The sequence below is a fragment of the Macrobrachium rosenbergii genome, chromosome 39, assembly GCF_040412425.1.
Source record: "Macrobrachium rosenbergii isolate ZJJX-2024 chromosome 39, ASM4041242v1, whole genome shotgun sequence".
Lineage (NCBI taxonomy): Eukaryota > Metazoa > Arthropoda > Malacostraca > Decapoda > Palaemonidae > Macrobrachium > Macrobrachium rosenbergii.
This window is the reverse complement of record NC_089779.1, coordinates 10,697,161-10,711,068: the sequence shown is the minus strand read 5'-3', so window position 1 is coordinate 10,711,068 and position 13,908 is coordinate 10,697,161. Positions and strand designations below refer to the sequence as shown.

Here is a 13,908-nt window from a genome sequence, read left to right as displayed (position 1 = left end):
CAGAAACTTTAAGGACTTGCTTAGAATTAGCCATCAGTGGTGAACCTGTGTGTGTCAATGCTGACACTGCTGAATGATGTGGTTAGACTTTCACATAGATCATACTTGAGCAAGACCTGAACCTGAGTAGAGTATATAATGCTGATGAGACAGGTTATTTTAAAAAGGCATCCCCTCAAAAGAACTTTTACAAGGGCATAGGAAAGGCTACTGAAGTTTTCAAGGAAAAAATTTGTAACAGTGTTATTCTGTGCTAGTTCTTCAGGAACTCTTAAAATCATTTTGGGGGAAAATTTAAGAACCCAAGAGCATTTAAAAATGTTCAGTGTGGTATGATGTACAAGGGAATGCCTGAATAACTGCTGCAGCCTTTTTCTCTCAGGTGTCACCTCTTTGATTCATCCCATAGCTCAAAGGTGATTCAGAAATTTAAAAAGTAGCTATCATGTATCTTATGCAGAAGAGTTACTTAACTCCACCATATCCATGCAGACTTCAACCAAAAATTTCACCATAAAAGAGGCCATTTTTATTGCTGCTTTGGCCTGGAGTGATGTTAAAAAGCCCACTTTACAGCAGGCATGGTGAATTGTGGCCTGGTACCATGTTTTCATGGATGAGGATGGCCAGGAGGAAGTTCCCTGAATTTCTTTCTTCATGCCTTACAATCCAGCAATTGTGCTGAATCTCGTTTCTCAGAAAAATATAATACTGAGCCCATGGAAGTTAATACACCAGAGATAGAAGACCTTGATCCAGATGCCTTGAAGGTTACTGATCCAGAGCCTCAGGGGCCTGTAGCAGGGCCAACTATTGTAGACATATTCACCAGTGACAAAAAACTGCTTACAGTGCACCAGCAAACATAGGAACTTGAGGGTAGTGACCACCTAAAGATGCTGAATGGTTGGATTTCTACTGTACTAGCATTATTACATAGCTCACAACTATAAAAAATGGAAATTTATTATAGTCTACTTCTTACTGTAAAACAGAATTTTAAAAAGATTTTGCATTGCAGATACAAACCCCAACCTTTTATATATGCCATAACATTTAGTTAGGACAGGAAAAATTAGTACTGAATGGTTGTTGAAAATGAGTCATTTAGCAGTGAAATGAAACCTTAATATTATTCAATATTTTGTATGCAGTCACACAAATGACATACTGTACCTTATTCCTTGTATGTATGCTAAATAGCTACTACTTAAAATAGTGAAGGAACTGACCCCTGGTCTCACTATCTCATCAGATTCATCAGACAAGAGATCACCATCAAGTCATTGATTGGAATATATGAATAAGTTTAGATCTACTATCTCTGTTTTGATCATTTTTCATACCTATCAGAAGAGGTCTTATTTTGAAATAATCATTACTTACATTAGTTTAATGAAACCATTGGGTCACATTTCTAGACACTCATAGGACTTAACAAAAAAAATTTGTCTTTTAAATGAAAGGTGAAAATTTGAGCAGAATAAAATTAAAGAAGCTGGACTGCTAAGTTGGAAGCAAAAAAAGGGAACAAATGAAAGTGTAAAATCCAGAGAGCTATGCAGCTGGAACCCAATGGAATTCTGCAAGAAACCTTTAGCATTAAGTACAGTGTGCCACACAAAGGACACTGTAAGTCACAAACCTTCTATGGGATGAAGATGTCTCATACATATTATAGGTGTGCCATTCCACTTCAGTATTCATAAAGAATGTGACACCTAGTAAACTCACCACAAGCATGCAACCATAAGGCTGGCTGTGAACTGATTATCTAGACAACTGTGTTCAGCATTGAACTATGAAGTGAAGAAGTTGATGGTAGTTACTAGTATAATGACCTCTTGCCTTCCAATGACCACTAGCGTTATTAAGGAAGTGCCTTGTACCTATGACTGCCATCCATCAAATATGTGTTAAATGTTGTGAGTGACGTCCCAGGCAGCCCTCATTATACATTTAGTGAACTAGATGTATGTATATGTTCAACTTGAGGATAAAGTTGATTCTGTTTACTGATGGTATGAGTGAGTTTTTTTTTTTTCCAACTTATTTTGACTTCTTAGTTTTGTAATAAAGCCTTGAAAAGGTATAAATCTTTCTCATTTTACCACAGCTGCTCTTTCATACATAATCTGGGGAGGTCATGTCTAAAGACAAGGGAATCCTTTTCAGAATGAGAGATACAGCATCATTTGTCATGTGCCTCTTTCATTTCCTTACGTACAGATTTTGTGCTGGTACCCTTAAAATAAGTGACTTCTCTAGCATAACATATTAATAACAATACACATTTCCAAATTATATATACTAATTGATGTTTGTATCAATACAGTATTCCCCAAAGACTGTAGTACACTGTCCTGTCCATCTTTGCAGATTATGTCCATCCTGATTTGTGTGAGAAGACTGAATTAAAAAAAATTAAATAAAAAAATAAAAGTCCATCCTGATCGGGATCAGACTGAATTTTATAAATAAAAATTCAAATAAAAGCAAAAGTACATTATGACTGTGGTTGTGATCAGACTGGATCTGCTAAAAAAAAAAAGGAAAACTATTCTGTATTTGCTTTAAACAAAAAAAAAAAAGTCTTATGAGGGAAAAGTCTGGTTATCTTCGCCCATACAATTTTGATGACAAATTATGAAAACTATGGCATCACAAAAAAGAAGTAAAGGTTTCAAGTGCCATCTTACTGCTCTGGTCATTTTCAACAATTATTCACCATTTCTTTTTTCACCCAACTGTCTGTTATGACAAATAAAAGTGAGAGAGTTTGTATTTGATATGAACATGTTATTATATTATGTACCCACTTAATGTAAACCCAAAGTACTCTAGCAAATTCTAAATAATGTATACTTGAGGGATAGATGTGGAACTTTTATTAACTATTTTTACCTGTCATCAGTGCACCCAATACTGTACAGTTTACTTTTACACCTAGAGAGGTAAAAATATCATGTGAATTTTATGAAGGTAAGCAAACATTCTGAAGATATAATTCCTATATTAATAATATATATGCCACATGGAAAATTTAGTAAGTATAAACAATAAATGATAAAGAGAAGTAGTGATACACAATAACTTGACAAGAAAACATCCAAAAGGAATTGCAGTGAAAAGTGATGTCTTTACATACAACCTCAATAATCATTAGATTCATTATTCCCTGTCGAACTTATCCCAGATACACCAATTTTATCCAAAAAAGAATGCATCTACCCCAGCTGGCTGGAACCCTCCTGCCACTGCATGTATACTGATTTTGTTAGAACCAATTCAGGAACTGAATGAATAAGGGAATTGGAGGTGGGCAATGTTCTTTACAATTAATAGGTTTGTATGAAAATTATTTTTTACATTAAAACATTTCTTGTTCATCACAACCTGTTAAACATAAGATACTTGCATCGCTGTCTACGAAAAAGGATGAGAGAGAGCTGATCACCCAGATAAAGAAGACTTGAATTCAAGGATGCTGATGCATTCTGTGAAGGATCCCTGTCAAGTGTTCAGATCTGAGGTGGCCTGGCCAGTAAAAGCAATGGTTTGTAATAAGCAGAGGAAGTGAGATGCACAAGCGTGAGTGCTCACTTTAAATGTGGGGCTGATGGGTCTTCTTACACACTGAGGGTGCCAGGAAGAGCGAAAGGTTCAGATGATTATGAATCCCCACACCACCCCTATGTACAATTTGCCCTACAGCAACTATAGGACCCAATGAAAAAGCAGCTAGATATTTACATCTCTGAGGTAAATTTGAGAAAAAGTGGACTGACATTTCCATATCCATGACCTTGAGATGAATGCTGACTCCGCACCACGTTTCAATGCCACTGAGGTGTATGTTGCTTGGACTTAGTGGGCTGTGATTAACACCTGTACCAAATCCTCCTTTGATACTTTGGCATAAACTGTAGATATGACTTGCTTGAGCCAGAGAGATACTGTATGCTTAATGTCATTGGTCTTACTCATTCCCATGTTCAGGAACAGCCTGAAGGAGGAGGGGCTCACAACTTCTCTTCTGTTCTTAGAAATATGAAGTCTGTGATTATGGGAATTGAGGCATTAAGTGCAGAAGCATTCCAGTTGCTACACCAATAGCAAACCTTGCTAATTTTTCATGATTAAAGTTTTGCATTGATCTGCAAAATGTTGCAACAGCATCCACTGTGTTTCTGAGAAGTTTCTCTCTCTCTCTCAGAGGGAATGCTGGCTAATCTATCTACACATGTGAAGCTAAATTATGCCCATTCTGCCACAGAAAATGTGGAAATGGGACTGTTTCAGTAACTTCCTCCATAGGTTAAATGATCTGGGAATGTCTGAGACTAGATCCAAAATGTCCTGTTGAGGCCTTCGTGGTGCATGGAGATCATATGGGTGTTTTTCAAGCTCTTGAAATTCATGAGTGCTTAGCAGCTTAGGGTGAAGGATGGGAACATGTAGATTTCCACATGTAGCTCTAACATGTTGATATGCCTTCAGCACTCCTCTCCTGTCCATAGACAGCTTTCCAGCTTTAGTTGGAGGTGTCTGTGGATGAGAGGACTTCACTTTCACAGAACTAGTAGGACCCCTTCCTTCAGCATCCATTTCTCTCTGCTCCTGAGAATGTCAGTCATCACTTCCTTTGTTACTGGGACCAGGAAGTTGTCCAACATGGATGCTGCCCTCCAGGGTCCCAAAAGCTGAAGCTGGAGAGATCAAACCCTGAATCTGCTGAAGGAGACCAGTTTGTGAAGACCAGATGCCCTGTTGCCATTTTCCATTCCTTTACAGTTGGAGCTACACCCTTGAGAATTGTTATACGACAAACCTCACACCAAGTTTTTTCCTTCGGAGGGTCTGAAATTTCCCTTGATGATGTTATTCATGCCACTGTGAGCAGGAGCCAACAGTAGCACTGGCTTAGCAGGGCTGCCAGGTTCTTGATCAGAGCCAAGGGGGAAGAGGCTAGGATGAGCCAATTGTCCAGCTAACTGTGAAGGAAGCTGCCAATGCTGTGAGCCCAGTACACAAATACAGTAGTGCCAATACCATAGGGAAACTTCAGGGACAGTTGCCAGCATGAAGCATAGGACCTTGAACTGGTACACCTTGCCTACTCAGATGAATGCAGATACTTCTCAAACAGAGAAAAACATAAATTTTAATATACTAAATCTAGCATTCTACATGTGTTGCTTATACAGTATCTGGCCTACTGTCCTTTTATTTCTTATCATCAAACAATAATATACTTTATGATGCAGTACTTTGTCAATCATCTACATTCATAGTTTCTTTCATTTTACTCAAAACTTTAATATATATATGTAATTTTATTTTTATAATTTTGTAAAATTAAAAACTTTATGGCTTCAGTGACCCTGGTAGTTGTAGAGAAAAAATGAAAATCTTTATGGCAGCATTAAATGTGGTATCTGTGGTTCAAGATAATTTACTTTCAATCAATCAGTCAACATTAAAAATCAAATAAGCATTCACTAACAGAAGTGGTCATAATACACTTACTTGAGAAGAAAAACCATCCCGAGTTCCTTCACAAAATGCAAACACTTTAAATACAGCAAAAATAATGAAAAGGTTTAAAGGTCAGAAATAGTAAATGGAAAAATTTAGCTTGAGGGGAAGCTGGCACAAGTGTTGTTAACACAAAACAATCTGGGCAATTTTTGCCGAGATAAAAATGCTACTGAGTCACACAATGGAATGAGTATATATGCAAAGGCAAATGGGGCCAGGAGTGGGTACATTCTCCTATGGATTATATTGGTAGAACTGGAATATGTTCTAAATGGAGTAAGGCATGTTATGATTAATGGGCTGTAATGAAAAAATATTTACTGTACTAACAATGATGAGGTTCTAGTAAACACACAAACATAACACAACACTGAATTTTTTCTTCTTTTTAGCTATCCTAATTCTACTTCATTGGTTTACTGTCACATTTTGTAAGCCATGTCATTGCACAGGTTATTTTAAGTGTTCAGGTATGCAGCTGCTGTATATCTTCTAAGCAGCACACTTTGTAGTTTCTCCATAGAACATGTCTTTATCAGAAATGACAACCACTTCAAACAATAATAAATGTCTGCAAAAAGTTGGAAACACATGCAAAATTTCATGTTCATTGTTGTTACATTGTTTGAACACCAGGCAACACAAAAAATAACCAAAAACCCTGAGATGATGTTAGACTTAACCATATATTTGCAGTAGTTTGTAAAAGACTAAAGTTTATACTTGATAACTGATATCCAAGAATAAATAAGTTTATCATTAAGTATTTAGCATAGCAATGTATTGTTTTCAAAGATGATTACAGTACTGTAGTGTAATGTAATTTTGACTAGTTAGGTAAATAATTTTCATCTGAAATAAATTTTGGTAACACACAAATAAACTTGTGTAAATTATGTAACCCCTATCATAACTTTTTTTGCTATAAATATGAAAATAGCAAAAAATAACTTTAGTTACATCACTTATTTGATTCTCTAAGTAGTATTTGGCAAAAATTACTGTACATGACCCCATACATAGAAAATGTAACACAAAATTTTTTTATTCTGGCATCAAAATACCATAAACAAGTCAAATAATACTCAGATTTATTTTTTAAGTAACATTACAAGAAATCTTAATGCAATACGCAACTATGTGTAAAATTTTAAAAGAAATCAGTGCCTTCTCTATGAAGTGTACTCTATGAAAAGGCCTAAGAGTAACATTTTTGTGCTTAGCCCTTTGGACTCAAACTTCACTATTGGGCTAACTTCACTGATAAGTTATACTGGAGCCATTTACATCTTAATTCTGTTTCAAGGTCCATGACAGGTCTCTGGCATTACAGTTATTTTATGATCAAAGAATGATAAAAGATGGGAAATTTACAAAAGTACTTGTAAAGATGTTAACACTACTGTAGGAAATTGCAAAAGTAAGCTAGAACCACTCTTTATATAGGAGAAAAACTTTGGCAAAGTATATACTTACAACAGACGTTACAAGATATATTGATGTTAAGCCCCAGCAGAGTATCATTGCCAATAGTCCCAAGACTGAAAATCTGTTAAGGAAAAAAGTCAAACCAGTCACATTTCACTGTACTACCAAGGATTACTAGAAAAACTTAAATTGGCAATTACAATAACAGCAGCATTACCACATGAATGAATGGCTTCAGTCAGTAAGAAAAAGATCCCAATATTTGTCAATTAAACAACATAGGGTAATTCATTTGCATACTAAAATGAATTAGTAAGAAAAAATCCCAATATTCATCAATTAAACAACACAGGGTAATTAATTTGCATACTAAAATGAATTACGTTTCATAACTTTTCATATGACGATATGAAAATATTGAAGGACAATCCTCAAAATAAAACATTGACACAAAAGTTTTTTATAAAAATCATTAGTGAAACAACTTTATCAGTGATTGGTTTTCCTTCAGCAGGACGAATAAAAACATGGATGGAGTAATGATAGGAATGGTGGTAAGTACCCAAGGATGATGAAACATATATTGAAATATAAGTACAGGCAGTCCCCGGTTTACGACGGTTCCGGCTTACGACGTTCCGAGGTTGCGACGCTTTTCAAATATATTCATCAGAAATTATTTCCCGGCTTACGACGCATGTTCCGGGGTTACGACGCGTCGTACGCCGATCCGACGGAAGAAATATGGCCCCAAAACGGCAGAATAATCATAATTTGAAGGTTTTTTTATGTAAAACTCAATAATAATGCAGTTTACATCGTTTTCAATGCACCCAGAGCATTAAAAGTAAGGTTTTCTTATGATTTTTGACGATTTTCAACGATTTTCCGGCTTACGACGATTTTCGGGTTACGAGGCGGCGCAAGAACGGAACCCCCGTCGTAAACCGGGGACCGCCTGTACTTGTCTTTGCATATAGCACTGAAAAACAGTATACCTTATTACCTAGTGTTTCATTAAGAATCTGGACATTCATAACATTCTTACCATGATATAATGACTTATTTTGAATTAATTCCATAACTGCAACATTCTAACCAATTTCATTTAATTATCAATAATGAAGGTCCACTTTTCAGGAACAGTCAGAATAAGAGATGCTGTTTATAAGTTGGACTTACGTTATTAAAGTACAGCGTGAGTGGCGGGCTACCCCAACCATCACTACAAGAACAACCATCATGAGGAGTCCAGTCAGTCCAATAGTTCCCACCCATCTGCCAAGTTCACCCACTTTCAAAAGGCGTACTATTCCTCCCATTTCTGCTCCAGACATCTGCAAAGAAGGACAGAACTGCTAGAAATCCAAGTGAAAAAGTTTTATCTATCATGTCATCTAAATCACTAATATAATATTTTATAATGAGAGATGTGTCAAACATCCTTTGGAATCTTGTAGCATGCATATTTTGCATTTTAAAAAGTTAAAAGTTTTAATTACACAGTATTAGACACAGTGAGAATCCTTGAAACATTATTGAAATATGCTAATCATATAATTGTAAAAGCAAAAAATTAAGTCATGATCAGTATGATTTTCAAAAGCTCATTATGCACTGAAATGTCAGGAAATATAACCACTGACTTGACAAATGCCATTAACATAATTGATCAGACAACAGCTTTCAGTAAATAAACAAAAATGTCTTCAAGTCAGTTATGAGAATGGCTGGATATTTCCCAAAATGCTCTGCTGCAGGTACTATCAATATTCTATATCAAATAAACTAAACACATCTTGGATAAGCATGCAATTCCAAACCTTATTTTCCAATTCAGTATTCAGGAACAATCTATCAAAGAATATTTACCCCATTACTGTATTTCATGTTTTTTCCCAGCTTGCAACTAGGATACCTGATGTTTTACTCATGCTGAGATTTTATTAAATAACAGTCCACAGTTCCATTTTCATTACCCTTCCAACAAGTAACTTAACATCTTTATTTTTTTAACACTATAGTGTGTTTAAATATTTGCATAAAAACATAAAAATATATCATGCTATATAAAAATGATATAGAACTGAATAAAATGATTTTAATAACTTATGGGGAAGCCCATATTATTTTCGTTCATAGAAATATCCCCCAGTGTCTGTTTTTCTAGTGGGGACATAGGAATGAATATACTTGTGTGGAGTTTACTGAGTACTCATTATAAACATACTTATTACATTTCGGATCAATTTAGAGCATATTGTTTAATAAATACTTCACTTCTAAAACCTACAAGATGTTATAAAACACAATAACAGTCATTTATACTGAAGAAATTATTTTTATTAAAATGCTGATATTATAACAATGTGACAAGTTATAATTATTGCAATTAAAAGAAAAGAATACAAAAGTGGAATAAAACTTTACTTACCATTGCATTTATGTCATCCACATTGATGAGCAGAACCTCGGAGATGTTTCCTTGCATGTAATGCAAGCTTTCCATGATAAACATTTCAGCTGTAGCATTTTCAATATGTTCACGCTGAATAGTTTCCTTGAAAATGCTCAGCTGAGGTTGCAGATGTCTTCGAATTGTTTCATCAAATAGTTTAGTCTGTAAAAAAAAAATTGGGCCAAATCTTTCAATAAAATCTGAGATACTGTCAAGACAAAATAGTCACAATTCCCATGACACTATCAGATTCTTTAATTACATTTATCACAAACGAATGAATAAGCTGTCTGCTGTGTTGTGTCCTAGCTGCTAAATTTTGCTTCTTTCATAATGTGCTCAACATTTTTAACATGATGAGATGGAATATGGTTGTAGGAATTGCATACTTTGACTGCACTATTTCTGTTATGTTCTAAATGTATATACTGTACATCCTATTATGATGCTCATAAGAACGAAAAACAAAGCCTGTTTTCATTTTTCCAACAAAGAATTTAATTTCAAAATTTTTTACCATTATGCCAGTGATTGTTAGCAATAGGATTCCATCCTGTAATCTCAATTGTTCAGTGTTATGGTGTTATTTTACTATACAGACAGTAGGACACATGCTGACTGTGGAATGGAAAAAAATTTATGAACATAAAGCCCAGCGTGTATGTAAATTTTCAATGTAGCTACTACAGCAAACAGAAATTAACTTATTAAAGCAGAACGTTTGAACCTGGGACAAATTACAATGACATATGAAAAATTAATTATTAATTTAGGTAGGACAAATTGCAATGAAATATATGAAAAATTAATATTAATTTTGGCTAATTACAACTACCTTTTCCAGAAAAGGCACAAATAAAATATATAAAATAAAATAGTAATTTAGACTGAGTATAAACAAGTATTTATACTTTAATAAAAATCTTTTGAATAAAAACTCAATTGCTCTAAGAGCTTCTTTTACCTGGTTGCTGAGTGAATGAACCATGCTGTTAATGTTGTCCAATGAGAGGGTGGTACGAGTTACTCCTTCATGTACTTCCTGATTTCCCCAAATGCTTACTCCCAGGGCTCCTCTGAAAAATATGAAAACAAAGGAAAGTCTTATCACAAATGAAACACAGAAAAGAAGCAAACTTGCAAATAAGAAAAATTATCATAAGTAAAGCTATTTAAGTCACTTGCCATAAATATGAATACAAAATAAAAAAAAAAGGAATACAAAAAGTTGGAAAGAAATCTAGTTCAAAAATAAAAGCCCCATAAAAATTACCAAATGGAATTATCAAAATTAGTTTAATTAAACCACTATGGAACGAGCAAAACTCCTTGCATATGAAACTGCCTAACACTGAACTTGCAATATAATTTTTGAGTCAAAGAAAATACCTGATAAATCGTAGTCCTAAATAAGAGACCTTTTAGAAAACAGTAAACCAGGGCAATACTAATAGTATATATGCTGAACTGAGTTATTATGCTACCTAATAAATATATTAATTAATTTAGAATGCAAGTAGACACTCTAACATTAACATCATCATTCAAATATTTGTTTTAAGTTTTCCACTGTTGAGTTGGAGCCATCAAAAGAACCTTCATCGGATATTCTTTTTCCTAAGTATTTGAACGACTCAACCTCATTAACTGTTTCTTCATAAAATATCACCTCATCCTTCTATGCATACTCTACCCTCATTATTCCGGTTTTTCTTACACTTATCTTGAGTTCAAGATGTATAATATATTCTGTTAAGCAAGTAACCTTTCTCTGCTCAAAATACCATTTTCTTCCATTTGTGCAGTTTCAGCCTGAATTCCCATCCAGTCGACTCCTCAGTTACAGCCTTTCTCCATGAGTGTTTGTCATATATCTACCCCTTCTCATCGCTGCCCAGACCAAATCAGTTGTTGAGCTCTCATAATTCTTACATAAAAATAAATTCTAAATTTTCTCTGATGAAAAAGCCAAAGTTACTTTATCACCCCAATCCCGGTCTTTGCATAATCAACTTTTTTCTTTTATATTTTCTTGACAAAATTACTCAATACACTCATTTTGTTTCTGTGCTGATATGCAGTTGCTAATTACTTAATAATGTATAAAAGAGTACTGATTAATTTTCCATGTAACATACAGATGTTCCAAAAATTCAGTTTGTGAAATATCTTGCAAATCCCATTAAGAATGCTCATTATTGCTCAAAACAGGATCCAGCCTTGATTAGTAGCAAACAATTAAAGGTGGAATCTGAAAGCAATATAGTAGTGATACTTCAGTGAGGAACTTACAGTGTGATGATGGCAAAGAGGACCAAAGTCACTTTCAAGCAGGTGATAGAGCCTGGTTTGCGAGGTCGGTTGTCACAGCATCTTGTCAGAAGATAAAGCAGCAGCACTAGCAATGTAAGGATCAATATCCCAGCAGGTACAGAGCCAATGATGCCTAAACTCTAGAAAGCAAAAGTAATAGCATGATGACAAGCGTAAAAAGAATGTAGGTTAAGGTAACTAGGCGTCTTCATAGTTTATGGTCAAACTGAATAGCTACTAGGTTTTTTAACACTATTTGTGCTGTAATTCCATTTTTCTTAAATTTGTTGTATCCTATATGAATGTCTGCACAAGAGAAAAGTAGAAACTCTTTGTGATGTATATTAGTGCCCTATTTTCATTAGTCATTAGCATTTCTTAATAGTGTAGGTAAATAAGTAGGAAAAACTAACCTCATGGCCATATGATTAAAAATATAGAGTATCACAGAGAATTTCTGTTATAGAACAGGATACAGAGATTTTCATCTTTTAAATAACAAGAGATCTTGAAACTATTTATGAACTCAAGTGTTCACCATAACCAAGCAAGTAATTATACTGTTCAACTGCTCAGTCACTATCCCACAAGCCTATCCTTGGAAATATTCATCTCCCTTTCATTTTCTTTTCCTTTTACCTTTTGAACCTCTTCTCAATAAAATTCAGTAATGGCAAGTATAACCCTTCTATGATGTAACTATTGTCGCACCAGTCTCTGCCAAGACAAAAGAGGTACATTTGTTGCTTGTACTCTCTCTACGCAAGGAATATAGTGATTGTTCCTGGGTCGCCAGCATTTTTGTCATCCACGCTCCAGAAATCCTTGGAGACCATGTACAGATACAATATACGTTTATTGCTTTCGCGTATCCCTTCCCATATCGCATGTACATTCCTTATAGCATTAAATTTTATCAAAACAGCAAAACAAAATGTTTAATATATATAGTATATTATGGCCTAGTACACTTAAAGTAATCTCTCTTTCATGGAACAAAACCTTTTGAAGATATATTGAGAGCCCAGAACTGACATCTGTAAAACGCTTACCCTACAGAGTCTGCAACATTCGTTTTCGCTATCAAAATGGTATGGAAAAAGATGAAATCGGGAGATGAACTGCAGTACCAAAACAAATCTCAACATATTCTTACGTTTTTTAGTCTGTTGTACAACGTATCGGATATATGTCCATCTTCAGGTTCTGTAAAAATTAAGAATATACATTTATATTTAAAAAACACAAAAAGATATATCAGCAAATTAAAATTCGAGAAATAATAAAAATGTGCTTCAATTAAAACACACCTGATGAAAGCAACGTTGTCTAAATTCAAGCTGGGTTTGTTTCTCTACATAAAAACTCTCTGATAATCTTAGCTCTGTTTTAGCCAATGATTTACGTAAAATATTAACACTAGATTGACTCAAATTATTATTGCAAAAACCGTGACAATGTTCTCTTATGGAAGACTGAGGTGGCTTGCCTAGAGGTAAAAAGGTCCTTGAACTTATGTTTCTCTATTCAAAAGCTCTGGTAGACAGCAGTTTTGCTGAACTACCCACATATTCCCAATACAATGCAGACACAAATTTATACATATTCAAATTGAACACTTCGCCTTATGTATAAAATAACATCAAGAATTTAATTTTAAAAAATAAAACACCGTGAAGGTGTACAACTTCAAATTATGTTTTTCAATAATTTTAGAAGTAATATATTCAAAGTTAAAGAAACAATGCCTAGCGCACTTTGGTCAATGTTTGTAAATTATACAAATTTGTGATCCCAGTGTAGATCGGAATATGTGGGTGGCTCAGCGGAACCTGTCTACCAGTGTCTGGACAGAGACATTCGTTCAAAGACCTTTTATACTTGTAGGGAAGTCATCTAAGTCCTCCATACAAGAAGACTTGTCATGGCTTTTGCTGCATTAATTTGAATCATCCTAATTTTAGTATTCTGTGTAAAACTTGGTTGAAATCGAGCTCAGAGATATTTCAGAGAATCTGAAACCCAATTTGAATTTAGATAACTCTGCTTTCAGCACGTCCTTTCTCGAAATTCAGTGAGTTAATGATATATCACTTATGTTTTTCTTGCTTGATATAAATGGGTATTCTTAGTTTTTACAGAACCTGAAGCTTGATCATGTATGAAAC

General features: G+C 34.6%; 1 protein-coding gene across 12 annotated transcripts in view; it reads right to left on the bottom strand.

Annotated features, from left to right (window-relative positions):
- LOC136825738 (protein tweety-like) overlaps positions 1-13,908 on the bottom strand; it is a 244,606-nt gene that overhangs the window by 64,667 nt on the left and 166,031 nt on the right. For all 12 annotated transcript variants that reach the window (XM_067082551.1, XM_067082558.1, XM_067082556.1 and 9 more), the window contains 5 exons: positions 11,720-11,880; positions 10,392-10,503; positions 9,404-9,589; positions 8,152-8,306; positions 7,018-7,090 (listed from right to left, as the gene is read on the bottom strand). In XM_067082551.1, the coding sequence (XP_066938652.1) occupies positions 7,018-7,090; positions 8,152-8,306; positions 9,404-9,589; positions 10,392-10,503; positions 11,720-11,880 (687 nt within the window). The remainder of the gene's footprint in view (positions 1-7,017; positions 7,091-8,151; positions 8,307-9,403; positions 9,590-10,391; positions 10,504-11,719; positions 11,881-13,908) is intronic.